Source organism: Clarias gariepinus, chromosome 5 (assembly GCF_024256425.1).
Source record: "Clarias gariepinus isolate MV-2021 ecotype Netherlands chromosome 5, CGAR_prim_01v2, whole genome shotgun sequence".
Lineage (NCBI taxonomy): Eukaryota > Metazoa > Chordata > Actinopteri > Siluriformes > Clariidae > Clarias > Clarias gariepinus.
The window spans coordinates 33,519,286-33,532,902 of NC_071104.1; the positions used below are offsets into that span (position 1 = coordinate 33,519,286).

The window sequence follows — 13,617 nt, forward strand, 5'->3', positions numbered from 1 at the left end:
GTGAATGTGTAATTAACAGGGGTAATATTAGTTTTAAATTCGCATTATGTAGCCAAAAGTCGATGAGAATTAACCATAGAGGTGTTGGACAGTCCTGAGGAACTTCTAAGATTTAATTTCCATATCCACTCATTCTGCTGCAGAATATCAACTAACTTCCTGGGTTCTGGGTTTAAATACTAAATAGCAAAAAAAAAGTAAGTGCACTATGGTGTACAATACCTCGTTTCACACACCTACTCGTGCCATGGATCAGAAGTTAGAGAGAAGGATTTGGGATTCAACCTTTTGTTAGAAGCTACTTAACTTTGTAGCTTGCGTTAGACGTGAAACAGATGGTTCAGAGACGATGTGAGATGTCTTCGAGGCGAGTTATTGAGGAGACAGCGTGTTAAGATAAAACGTTATCTGATGTGTTGTCTTGCTGAAAGTGCTTCATTGCCTGGTTTTAAATGTAGGTTTGGGCAGGCAGCTGCTCTCACACCTAGTAAAACGTCCCAGTGCTGTTATGCTCGATATCACCACTCATGGAACGCCTCTCGTCCAATCAGATTACTCGATCTGAACTCATTTTTGTATAATTGAGTATTCAGCCTTTTTTTTTTTTCATGGCCTCTCCACGGCTCTGATTGTTCATTTTACAATCAATCGTTTTCATCATGTTTATGAGACAAGATTGTTTTATTCAAACTGTACATTCTACTTGTAACCTTCATGACCGTTAAATCACATTATGTTGACCATAACCCATAACACACAGTGGGGGGAAAAAAAATAAGATGTCTTGAAGCAGAAGGACGGCACACGGGTCAAATGCATATGACCCAAAGTTTATTTAATGTTGTGGAAGATACATGGTCATTTCCAAAAGGAAAAAAAAAAAAATCCAGAACATAAAATTGTAAAAGGGCAACGGGGAAGAGAGGGAGAGAGTGTACAGCCAACTTATAAACATTCAATAAATATGTACGAATGTTTATCATAACCACACAAAGTTACAATGGAGTCTTCTGGATGCTGCAAGGCATCATGAAAATTAGTTAAAAAATTATAATATGCTTTATACAAACATCACCATAGGCTTCTTTTAGGACGCGTAGTTACCCACATTTCTGCTTAATCAAATGAGATGTTATATGTAATAGTGTTATTTTGGCAAAAGAACATGAATCTGTGATAAAAAAAAAAAAGGAAAGATTTTTAGAGAAGGAATGCGCGCATTAACCCACACAGATTAGAGCTAGGACGACACCGAGATAAGAATCACTGTGTTTCTTTTCATAGTGTTTTAGAGCGTTTTTAGCATAACGTGGTCTTTTATTACTTCACCCACCCTCACAACACACACACACACACATCCAAATACTTGTGTTTGGTTTATGTTTTTTTTTTCTTCTTTGTTTTTTTTTTTTAAACCATTGCAAATTCCCTTTTCCACATCCACTCTTTGAAATAATAATAAAAAATAATAATAATAATAATAAAACAAATGAAAACAAGAAAACATCAAAAATTAGGTTTTAGTGTTACTAGGCTTTGACAAACAAAACTTGTAGTTTCTTCTACCTGGTCGATAACGGCTTTTTTTTGTTTTTTTTTATTCATTTATTTTTTTTAAAGAAGATTTGATCCCATATGTAGTATTGTGCCTGTTAAGACTGAGAATGGATAGAGAAATTTTGTGTGTGTGTGTGTGGAATGTGACTGGTCAGCTCTCACGCAGAAGCAGATACTGACTGCTTGTAGACGGCGTGGTAGGCGTTCCGGAGCAGCACGTACGGGAAACACGACTCCAACAGGTCCATGGTGAGGAATGGAGACTCCTGGACAATCTGGAACAAACACACAAATTCATGTGAGAACAGATTTCAGGACTTGGCGGTGGGCTTACCAGTCTGGCTCGGTGCTCTGTGTGTGTGTGTGTGTGTGTGTGTGTGTGTGTGTATATATGAGACAGCTCTGGTGCTGGGTGGAGGACACACACGAACACGTCCACAGTCTAATCAAGACGGACTTCACTTTCCATTACCCACCAGCGCCCGGGCTGCCTGTAGATTAGACTTCAAAGCACTGCTAATCCTTTAGACAAATCCCACACGAGCTCCACAAGCTAACAGATACAGTGTGTGTGTGTGTGTGTGTGTGTGTGTTTGTGAGTGTGTGTGTGAATACAGATGGCTGATCAAACTGAAATCCCATAAAGCTGTGTGTGGCTATTTCTTTTAAATAATACTACAAACATCTGTGATATTTCACCTCTTATTTCAAGATGATGACATCTGTAACGTATACGGTACATTAGTACATCAAAAACCTCAGCTAGCCCAAAAAATAACACTTAAAACATGAGGAGTAATGAAGCGGTAGGCCGGACGACACTCAGTTGGTAGCGGTGGTGAAGGATCTCACCATGTCCAGGAGAAGATAAACAGACTCGCGATTCCTGGTGGTCGTCTTGTCCGTCTCTTGGCCGATCTTCAGCAGACTGGAGGAGGCGAGCTGGGGAAGTGAAGAGAACAGCACAGATGATTAGAAATGTTTCTCTTTCGCAGTCAAATTTATTTATAGCATGTAAAAAAAAAACAAAAAAAAAAACAGAAGTTGACCAAAGTGCTGTACAATGATAAGACAAAAAAAACTAACAAAGCAGAATTAAAATTATAAATGAAAGCAGCTAAAATTAACTTTGACTATGTACAAAAGTTAATAAAATCATCAGTTAGTGACAGTTAATAAAAACAGCAATCAAATAAAATCATATTTATATCAAAATAGTTGAATTAAAATAAGAAATCAATAAAAGTAACTAAAACGTAAAATGAATAACAAAGCGTATCAGATGTCTCTACTCCACTGAAAGAAGCTCCGCCTACATTTATAACCCAATCAATCAATGCAAAAATAAAAAAAGATTTACAACAAGGCAATGAATCCTCATTTAGATCCTCAGCATCATCTACAATGTGATGCTGCCTTTGTACTATACTGATCTCTTTTCACTCTGATATTCATCCATTAATTATCTACAGTATAAACTGCTTATACTTTACAGGGTCGCGGGGGCCTGGAGGCAGGAGACTTTGGGCATGACAGGGGTAGGGAGGGTGCCAATCCATTGTAGGACAAAAAAAATTGTTACAGCCAATTCGGTAACGGCAATTAGCCTAATCTGTATGTCTTTGGACTGTTGGAGGAAACTGGAATAAACCTACCAAGCACCGAGAGAACATGCAAACTCCATGCACACAGACCCGAGGCGGGAATCAAACCCTGACCCTGGAGGTGCTAGGTTACAGTGCTAAATCACTACACCACTGTGCCAACTCATTCTAATATAAAGAACGGAAAAAGAAATAATTAGTGATTTGTTCAGTTGTTTCTGTTCTTTTTTTATGAATAAAAGTGTAGAAAAAACACTTCAAACAGGTTTTCCTAGATCACTGTATAAACAGTGCTGTAAAAAAAAGTAATAATTTAAAAAATAGTAATAATGCATTTTATTTATATTGGCACCTTTCTAGTCGCTGAAGACCACTGTTCAAAACTTAAACAAGATAAAAGATAAAAAGTCTTGTGGGATTAACTGCTTTTGTATAAATAAGTCTTACAATGTGATTTGAACGTGGTTGAATAGTCTCTATCACTGATATTTTCTGGGAGGGACGAGGAACAGTGTGGCTACAGGCTCTAGAGCTTATGGTGGTCAAGCAGACAGGAGGAGGCTTGATGAGGAAGAGTGAAGAGTGTAAGAGAGAGAGAGAGAGAGAGAGAGAGAGAGAGAGAGAGAGAGGGAGTGTAGACCTGTATAAACTATGATCGATGAGGAGGAGCGAGATTATAAAGTGCTTTAAAAGTGATGAGAAGGAGGAGGGGCAGAAAAGTCTTAGTTTCTTCCATTTGTGCATATTTGTCAAACAAAGATACAGTACAGTTTGAAAAAGATTACATGGTTAAAAAGCGATCCAAGACCATCTGGTCCTGTGCGGGAAAGCATAATTCTTTTCACAGCACATGCAAATGAATGCAACTTTAATGTGATCCGAGCACTTTTTCAGCCAATTTTTCATTTTCTTACATCATTTTTAGTCACGCAAATCAGGTAGAAGGGAGAAAAAAAAGATTAAAGCAGACAAAGAGAATGTAGTTCAGAGAGACTGAAAGAGATCGACAGAGCTTTAGAAAGCTTTATAAGCATTTCACTGCATATCATACTAAGTATGACTGTGTATGTGACAAATAAAATTAGAATTTGAAAAAAAAAAGTTATACTATGGTTAGACAAGGTGCCTTGTCTTGGTGATAATGTGCAATGTAAGAGTAATGATGGGGGAAAAACAAACAAACAATGTTTTTTGCTCCGTCAGAGCCAGTAAAGCTCAGGACGTTTACAGCTGCAGGCCTGAGTAGGTTCTGGTTCTGTTCTATAGTGAACTTTACACATTGGTGCAACATTTTGGCTGTGGCTGCCTGCCTGTTCGTCCGTCAGTGGCTGTCTGCCTGCCTGTTCGTCCGTCAGTCTGTCCGTCCATTCATCTGTCAGTGTCAGTCTGTCCGTCCATTCATCTGTCAGTGTCAGTCTGTCCGTCCATTCATCTGTCAGTGTCAGTCTGTCCGTCCATTCATCTGTCAGTGTCAGTCTGTCCGTCTATTCATCTGTCTGTCTATCTAATATATGAAAAAGAGAGCAGAGGGCTAAAAAGCGCTGGAGAAAAGAAATTAAAAAAGGTAGTACTGTAAGACTTATAGAAAAAAGTCAGGCAGAGAGTTTTCCTTTCTTTTTTAAATCCATGCCAGCTTCTACGGCTATATTCATGATGAGAGTCAGTTTTGTTACTCAATATTAAAACTAAATAAGATGTTCAATTAACTAGATATAAATTTCAATTTACTTGTTTAATTTTTTTTTAAAGTATCAATGGAATAAAACTCCTCAAAGGAGTAAAAGTTACAATCAAATAAAATAAAGTGTCCTATTCTGCACCTTGTAGTTGAGAGTTTTAGAGAGAGAGAGAGAGAGAGAGAGAGAGCTAATCATCTTCGCATGTCGAACTGATACGAGTTTGTGCCAGTTCAGTGTCAAGGCTATGACCAGCTGCAACAAATAACCATAAAAAGTTCATATCTTGATGAAATAAAGAAACCAGGTCACATAGAGGTGATGAACTTACAGCTAGGAACTCCTTCAGACGGTCCTCGATGCTGCCCTTATGAATGGTGAAGAGAGCAGCAGCAATCTGGTTAATCGCCTTTGCCAAGCAGTGGATGTTGTTGCAGTGACCTGAAATTACCATCGATATTAACACAGGATTAAAAGATGGCCTGTATGTCATGACAGATGAATATACACACTAATATGGTGGTGCACACTTGTTCACTAACAAGCACCATCCTTATGTCATAATCATAATAATTTAAAACTATTCTTTCCATCATGTATACCTTCAATTGCAGGGCTGTACTGAGACATGACGTTACTCGCCAGGGTCGGCAGAGACACGGCCACAAACACCATCAGCAGACAGGCAATCTTGTACTCCTCCTCTGGGCTGATGTTTTCTGTTATCGCACACAGACACACACACACCCAAAAAATAAAAAAGCGGAATGACTCCAACGATTCTTCATAGATTCTTCCTTGGCTTCGGACACGACAAAGCAGAAAGCGCGAGGAGAGAAAAAAAAAAAGTTCCTTCTCAGCAGGCCTTGAGTTTGAGGTGCCAAGAAAAACGCTGCTAATGTCCAACAATTAACTTGTATTTGTATTAGAACAACCCTGTGGGAGCAAGTTGGTGATGTGGAGTTTGGCTCTGACTCCCTGTTTTGACAGTAAACAGTGGAGATCTTTCTTACGATGATGAGACTCAAATCGGGCCAAGCCAAAAAATATTCTTGTACGGACTCACAAAACTGACGTTTAAATATTATAGTCATTATTATAACGAGACAGACCTCCAGAGTGAAACGGAGTTGACACCTGTCTGTCTAAGAGTTCAGTTTCTCGCTTGTTGGAATTTTACAGCAATGGATATCTATTTTCTTTAAGTTCCAGCTCTTCCTACAGACATCTGTAGCATATCACTGGAATGCTGTGAACGCTAATATAAAAAGAAGAAGAAGAAGAAGTAATGCTGCTTATAAATCCTGCCTACCAGATTTCTGGGAGGACAGAGCAACAACCAGAGCAGGATCAATCTCACAGGGCAAACCTGCTGCTGAGGAAAGCTCGTACACATTCATGGCCACCTAGGAATGAGAAACAGACCGTCACCCTCTGCTGTAACAGTGTCCGAGAGTGGGCTGACAATCGACGGATTGTTACCTTCATATCTGTTTCGCGGGGAATGTGATCCTTAAAATCCTCCACAGAGCTGACCAAGAAAGGAATGTGGCAGGAGAGAACCTTGAGGGGACAGAGACAGACATCATTTTTTTTTTTCAAAAAAAAAAAAAAAAAACAATTTTTTATTTTGGTTTTTAAAATATCACATTATTACTGCTTGATCAACATTCATATATGTATATACTGTATATATACACACACACGAAAACACTTTAAAGTGTGGAATCTCTTGTAAACTTCTTTGTTTTTGTTTAGTGATTTATTTTCTTCATTCTATAACAATACTGGGGATTTCAAAACTATGAAATAACACATATGGCATTAGGTAATCATGAAACAACAACAACAACAGTCACTTGTTATTTTAAGACACGAAGGTCAGCTGTTTTGGAATAGTTCCGCAAGAACAGGATTGTGTCAAGCGCTTTTGCAAAACCCATCAAGCTTCATGATGAAACTGGCTCTCATGAAGAAGATTCCAGGAAAGCAAGACCAAAACCTACCTCTGCTGCAGAGGAGTTCATTTAGAGTCACCAGCCTCAGAAATCACCAATTAACAACCAGCACCTCAGATTAGAGCCGTTATGAAGGCTTTACAAAGCATGAGGAGCAGATACATCTCAATATCAACTGTTCAAAGGAGATTATTGTACATCTTTGAGGCCTTCAGTATTGTTTTACAATGTAGGGAAATCAAAAATGACCATGGAGTGAGAAAGTGGCCAGGCCAAAAATAGACCAAAAGCTGGTTGCAAGATTAGTGCTAGTTGCTAGAATGAGAATTTTGTCCACTTTATTCAAATTAATAACTCGTCAAGGTCAGAAAGATGAGAGGGTAAATAAATCTGACAAGCAAATTACATATTAAATTATATGAAATACACTGCCTGGCCCAAAAAGAAAACAAAACAAAAAAAATAAATAAAAAAAAAATCACCTCTTCAGAAGGGTCAAATTATTGGCAAGCATCAAGTACAAAAAAACATTAAGAATATTTGAAATTACTGGAATGGGGTTAAGAACTGTTCAAAACATTATTAAAATCTGAAAGGATAGTGCTGTGCCTTCAACTTTTTGGAATAAATGTGGTCAGAAAATGAATCCCTAAACGGAAACCACTTAAATGCTTAGTAAACATGCATGGTTAAATTTTTTTTTTTTTAAATGAAGATTGAAAACACAGCTATGTTTATTATATTAAAAGTAAGAGCATTTTCACACACACACACACACACACACACACACACACACACACACACACACACACACACAATGTGATGAGAACTCAACTTTGAGTGAGGTTACTCATGGGAGAAAAAAAAAAAAAACATCTAAATTTGCTAGACTTTAAAGCAATGGAAAAAGGTCATGTGGTCTGTTGAGTCCAGACCCTACTGCAGAGCCATTTGGTGCATTTGGGAATATTATGATCTTAAATCTAGAATAAGTTAAGCCTCTATTTTTGTCAGATATACACTTTTTACATATTTTATTGCACAGTAAAATTCTTACTTCAAGTTTGAAGGCTGGGGTCAGAGATTAGGGTCAGCCATGATACAGTGCCTCTGGAGCAGACAGTGTCAAGGGCCTGGTGAAGCTGGGGTTTAAACCACTGACCTTCTGAACACTAACCTTTACACCCTGCCGCTTTAGTTACTGCTATTCGTAATACTGCACTAAAACCCAGTAGATAAGAATCCAGTTATAAGGTCACCCTGCTGCTGAGGGCTCTGTCCTGTGATGGAGATTAGGATGTGAAGTCTCACTTACATCCCGGAGCGCCTCCTGTGCCAGCGAGCGGAAGGACAGAATAACCCCGATGATGGTCATCCTCTTGAGTACGCTGTCCACAGCTGAAGAAAACAAAAGAAACTTGATGTTAACGGACAAACAGTACTGATCTAAATTGGCACTCTCTTTTAGAACAGATGCCTAAACGACTCAATCGGGTACAAGGAACCAAAAGTGCAGACTTTCTAGACTAAAAGCCATCCAGTTGTAAAGAAAGCTGTTTGGCTTGGCCCATGAAGCACACCATTTACAAGTTTTCACCTAGCGCAGAATTCTGTCCCCGATGACCTATAGGAGGTGTTAAAGCAGAAACTCTATGAGCAAGTGGCCCAGACAAGCAGTTCCAGGAACACTTACATGTAAGTCTCTTGAAGAGCGCTGCCATGTGATCAGGTTTGTCAAAGCTGGTTCTCATCTGAGTCAGAACCTCCACATTCTCCACCACCAGTTTCTGAAGAACAAAAACAGGACTGGTAAAATTAGGCAAAATATCCATTCTTGAATCTCACTGGATCAGAGATACTTGTACTATTTTACACCTAAGGTAAGCACAAATACATTATATGTCCTAACTACAGCTTAAAAAAAAAAAAGAAAAGAAAAGGAGAAGAATATGTTCAAGGGTCCAGATCACACATCATACATTTGTTTACACTAACACCCATGAACAGAGCACTTGTGTTCAAATATGTTTCATATTAACTGAACACAGCATGGTGTAAAGGTTGAGACCATGAACAACAACGAAAATAAGATAGGCAAAACTATTCTTTCCAACTGTAAATGATTTTCAGGTGGGGAGAAACGATTGCATGTTAGAAGAGCATAAATCTTTCACACGTTTCCACAGTCCAGAGGGAGAAGATATGATTATGACATTACGTTGTGGCTTAAATTCTTTCAGCATTTTGACACTTAACCAACAGTTTAACATATCTTTTCCTGCACCCATAATACATACTCACACACACCAACACACAGAGCACGTTATTATTTAATAAAGGATCTCTTTATTAATGAATACCAGGATTGTGTTGAGAGTTTTTGACAGTCGTAATGTGTTACCCAAGGAGTGAGAGAAGGGGTAAATATAGAGTAATAAATAGAGTTACAGGTACACCACTCGTTCTGGCTCAAGTAATAACAAGGAAAGCTTTTAATTGCTTCCAGCCAGATGGAGAACTCTCTCAGCAGCTGGAAAAGCAAATAGAGAGAAACAGACCAAATAGTACTGCAGATCGTTTTTGGACGATTAATACCTGGGGAAAGCTCACTATAATCTTTAATATCTGCAGCACCTGAGAAAACAACACCTGTAACACCTGCACATGTTCAGTTCAGACCTGTGACCATGACTGTTACTACCTAAGAGCACATGATCAAGACCTTTATTACCTAGAGACACCATCACTATCTCATCGTATCTGGGGACACCTCATTTTCAGACTTGAGAACAGATTAGACCACAAAAATGCTGTTATCTCTATACATTTCAAACTTGAGGACACATGGGAAGAACATTTATTGTTTTGAAAAAACCTGACCAGTATCTTTAAAATTTGAGAGTACATCCCTGTGACCTTTAAATGTCCTGGGAATACCTGACCATTTTCTTTAAAATCTAAAAATACATGTAAAAACACATGAACAGGTCCTTTTTTGTCCTGGGAACATCTGTCTATTACAGTGAGTCCCCAACTTACAAACGAGTTCCATTCCAGGAAAATGTTCATAAGTCAAATTCGTTCATAAGACTGTCTCAATAAGCCTTATACTCCTTTGACAAACACACTATGTAAAGCATGACAAAACCAAACACACAGGTTTGGTGTTTTGGTTCCGCATTATACTCTCGCGAGACTGTGCCTTTAAATCGAGGAACCCTGGTGACACAGCAGGGTCAGCGGACCTCGTTTAAACAATGCAATGCACTTGCGTTTAGACAATGCAAGTGTTAACTGCACGCTTGAATGGATAACATTTTGTCTCAGAGCTGTTTCGGACAGTGAACTGTGAGTTTTCCGAAATTAGAGTTATTCACAATCATGACAGCTTTACAGGACAGACATTTTCTATCATTGTGCTTCCAGACTGATTCTTTTAAACCGGTGAGGCTGACTCATTTTTCCCCACCCACACGCATACAATATACCAGACGTTTTGACACTTTATACATTCACTTACACACTTAAAATACTGTACATTGTAAATACTGGCATGTGGTGCACTGCAGTATGTATTTCTTTATTTTTTGAACAATTCTTGTGAGCTACTTGCACGACTTGTTCGTAGATCCGCGGTCCGTTCGTACCTGCGGAAATTCATAACTTGGGGACTTAATGTATTTTTAAAATCTTACACCACATGAACATACCCCTTAATGTCCTGGGGATATCTGATCATTAACTTTAAATATGAGGACGCTTGGCCATGACCTTAAATGCTCAGGGAAAATACATGACCATAACCTTTAATATTTTGGGAACACCTGACCAAGACCTTTAAAATCTGACAACACCTGAACATGACCTTTAAAATCTGACAACACCTGAACATGACCTTTAATGTCCTAGGGACTACTGATCATTACCTTTCAAATATGAGGATACTTAACCATGACCTTTAATGTCCTGAGAACTCATAACCATTACCTTTCAAATATGAGGACACAGCACCAAGACATTTAAAGTCTAGGGAGTACATGACAATTATCTTAAAATATGAGGACACAGCCATGTCCTGGGAATACCTGACCATTTCCTTTCAAATATGAGGACACTTTCCCATGACCTTTAATGTCCTGGGAGTACCTGACCATTTACCTTTAATATACGGGGACATATGACCTTTCTTATCCTTGAGACTTTATTATCTTTGTATTGACAATCCAGTAGACACAGACACCGAAACAAATCTCAGTGGTCCCTTTAACATGGCGGAGTAATTTTACCTGAGAGGCTTTCGTGAGCTTTAATACCCGACAACACCTAAACATGCCCTAGGGACACTCCTGTGAGACATTCGTAAACAAGGCGCTTCTAAATCCTCTATCAGCTTCATCACAGATGACCTCCTCACCTTGAGCTCAGCCACCTGGGAGGAGATGTGCCACATCAGGCTCTCGCTGAGAAACTTCATTCCGTATGGACCCAGAAGCTCAGAAAGCGATCGCATTTCTGAAAACAAACAGAAGAAAAAGATTTCAGACAATCACTCAAAGCAGAACAGCAAAACGACACATGATAATTGCGTCAAGAAGGATAGAGAGCAGGACGTTAAAATTGCACAATTATATAATAATTTGGAATGTTAGTAGTTTTGAATGAAGCATTTCGGAGAGATTACCAGAAATGTCTGAGTACTCCTCTGCATTGAAGGTGAGCTCGTTCTCAGTCGGAAGATTGACGAATGCTTTCATGGCAGGAAAGTAAGCTATGTGCCCGTTGCTTACCTGCCGAAGCAAAGTCTCCAGATACCTGCGAGGAGAGACATCACATCTTTAACTTGCCAGAAAAACTTTATCGAATTGTAATTGTACAACTATTTGCGAATGTTAATAGACTTTAATAGTTTAAATAGTTTAGTTCCTATCCCAACTCCACTTTCATCTACTTGGGCTATGGTAAACTATTAACCCTTGCATGCACTTGTTTTTCAATCTCTTTGTTTAGTGTAGAAGTTAGTTCTCTTAGTTACAGAGTATAACTGCATATACTGTGGCTATAAAAGTGTATGATGTCCTTACCAGTTAGTATAGAGGCTGGTGATGGTCGGCTCTCCATGGCTGTCCAGATGTTGTGTCTGCTGCAACAGCACGTTGTTAAACACTCTGGTTATGTCAATCTGGACATAATTCTCGATGGACTGCAGCACTGTCATGTAGGCTCTCACGCTGGTTAGGAGCTCTGAGGGCTTTGCAATCTCCTGTGTGGCCTGGTTATACATGGTCATTCCCACTATGGACCTGAAAGGATGACAATATTGTTTTTAGTGATTATTTGCATCATACCATTCCTTAGAGAGATAGGCCAAAAACGTTTAGCATTCACGTCAAGTACTGACCTTATTAATGTCTAGTATTGACCTTATTCGGTAAGTAATCTTTCTAGCCGAATTAGTTGAGGTAATAATCTGTTGCCTGGATTATCTTGTTTATTTTTTTTTCAGATCTGCTGGAAAGCAGTGTTGGACACTGCATAAGACACATTACGTTTCCCTAAACACCTGTCCCTAGGGTTAGGTTATTACTGTAACTATTACTGTAACTACTAGTTTGAATAAACATTGGGTAAGATTTGACAGCTCGATAGTTTAGGACTGGAATTTCCTACAAGTCTACCCGAGTCTCCAATAACTACCTGGAATCCATATTAATATCAATTAACATCAACTGTCTAGCTGAACTGGCTGCCACCTAACACACAGTATGAATGCAGATCAAGTCCTGCTTTCTGTTTCACCCAGATGAGGATGGGTTCCCTGTTGAGTCTGGTTCCTCTCAAGGTTTCTTCCTATTGCCATCTCAGGGAGTGTTACATTCCATACAAACTTAAATAATTATTTTAATTAATTGTGTAAAGCTGCTTTGCGACAATGACAATTGTTAAAAGCGCTATACAAATAAAATCAGATTGAATTGAGATTTGTGGGGATAAAAGGTCTCAAATTAATAATTTGCTGAGTAAAATTATTTTCTTTTTTACACATTAACCCTGCCTCAATTTACACCGATGTGCACAAAGCTTTGCCACCCAACCCCCCCAAAACCAACCAGTGTTGCCGTCAACAAGGACCGTTCAAGTGCACTTGGAGATTCAGCTGCTAAGAAACCAAGTCATAACTTTATACACACAGATTATAAACTTACATTATTGATAATTGTGACAAAATTGTAATTGTGGGAGTTGTGCAAAATGAATCGCAAATTGGAAGTTTAGAAAGCTGGAGTAGTTTCTGGCTGACTTGCTGTCTCTACACTGTAAAACCTCACAAATTCTTAATAGAGTGAGTTCAGGGGACAGTTTTTGATGGGGTTAATTATTTTTTTAAGCCAAAACGACTTTTTCCATTGGAGTAGAGATTTTTAAGCATTTTCTACCAGGTCAACTTTTTCCATACTGTTTAGGAGCCACAGCTGAACTTTGGGGTTGCATGCAAAACTGAGGGAGATATGGGGCTGTTGCATTTTGGGAAAACCGTTGGACCAATTTCTTAGAAAAGTAATAGTGAGCAATTTCTAGGTGGTGCAACAATAATAGTAGGGGCTTCTTATGTAATCAATGACATAATATATACTGTATACTATCCTTAAATCACTGTTTAATCCTTTTTCCATCATTTGTTAGTGTTTCTAACGTTTCTGTTTACGCACATTTGTTAAACAATGGCTGTATAAATTTGGTCTTCCTACGTAGGTAAATAATTTGGCTTCACTGCATCATCACGGTGAGGTTATCTGTGAAGTTATTAAAACTGTGGATAACGAG

The 13,617-nt window shown here is 38.7% G+C and overlaps 1 protein-coding gene across 5 annotated transcripts in view; it reads right to left on the reverse strand.

The window, feature by feature from the left end:
• Positions 1–796: 796 nt before the first annotated feature.
• Positions 797–13,617, reverse strand: part of nckap1 (NCK-associated protein 1) — a 61,162-nt gene continuing 48,341 nt past the window's right edge. For all 5 annotated transcript variants that reach the window (XM_053496171.1, XM_053496170.1, XM_053496169.1 and 2 more), the window contains 11 exons: positions 11,877–12,095; positions 11,477–11,607; positions 11,210–11,307; positions 8,489–8,582; positions 8,111–8,193; positions 6,320–6,400; positions 6,150–6,243; positions 5,440–5,556; positions 5,169–5,278; positions 2,410–2,499; positions 797–1,832 (listed from right to left, as the gene is read on the reverse strand). In XM_053496171.1, coding sequence (XP_053352146.1) covers positions 1,716–1,832; positions 2,410–2,499; positions 5,169–5,278; positions 5,440–5,556; positions 6,150–6,243; positions 6,320–6,400; positions 8,111–8,193; positions 8,489–8,582; positions 11,210–11,307; positions 11,477–11,607; positions 11,877–12,095 — 1,234 coding nt within the window. In that variant the 3' untranslated portion in view covers positions 797–1,715. The remainder of the gene's footprint in view (positions 1,833–2,409; positions 2,500–5,168; positions 5,279–5,439; positions 5,557–6,149; positions 6,244–6,319; positions 6,401–8,110; positions 8,194–8,488; positions 8,583–11,209; positions 11,308–11,476; positions 11,608–11,876; positions 12,096–13,617) is intronic.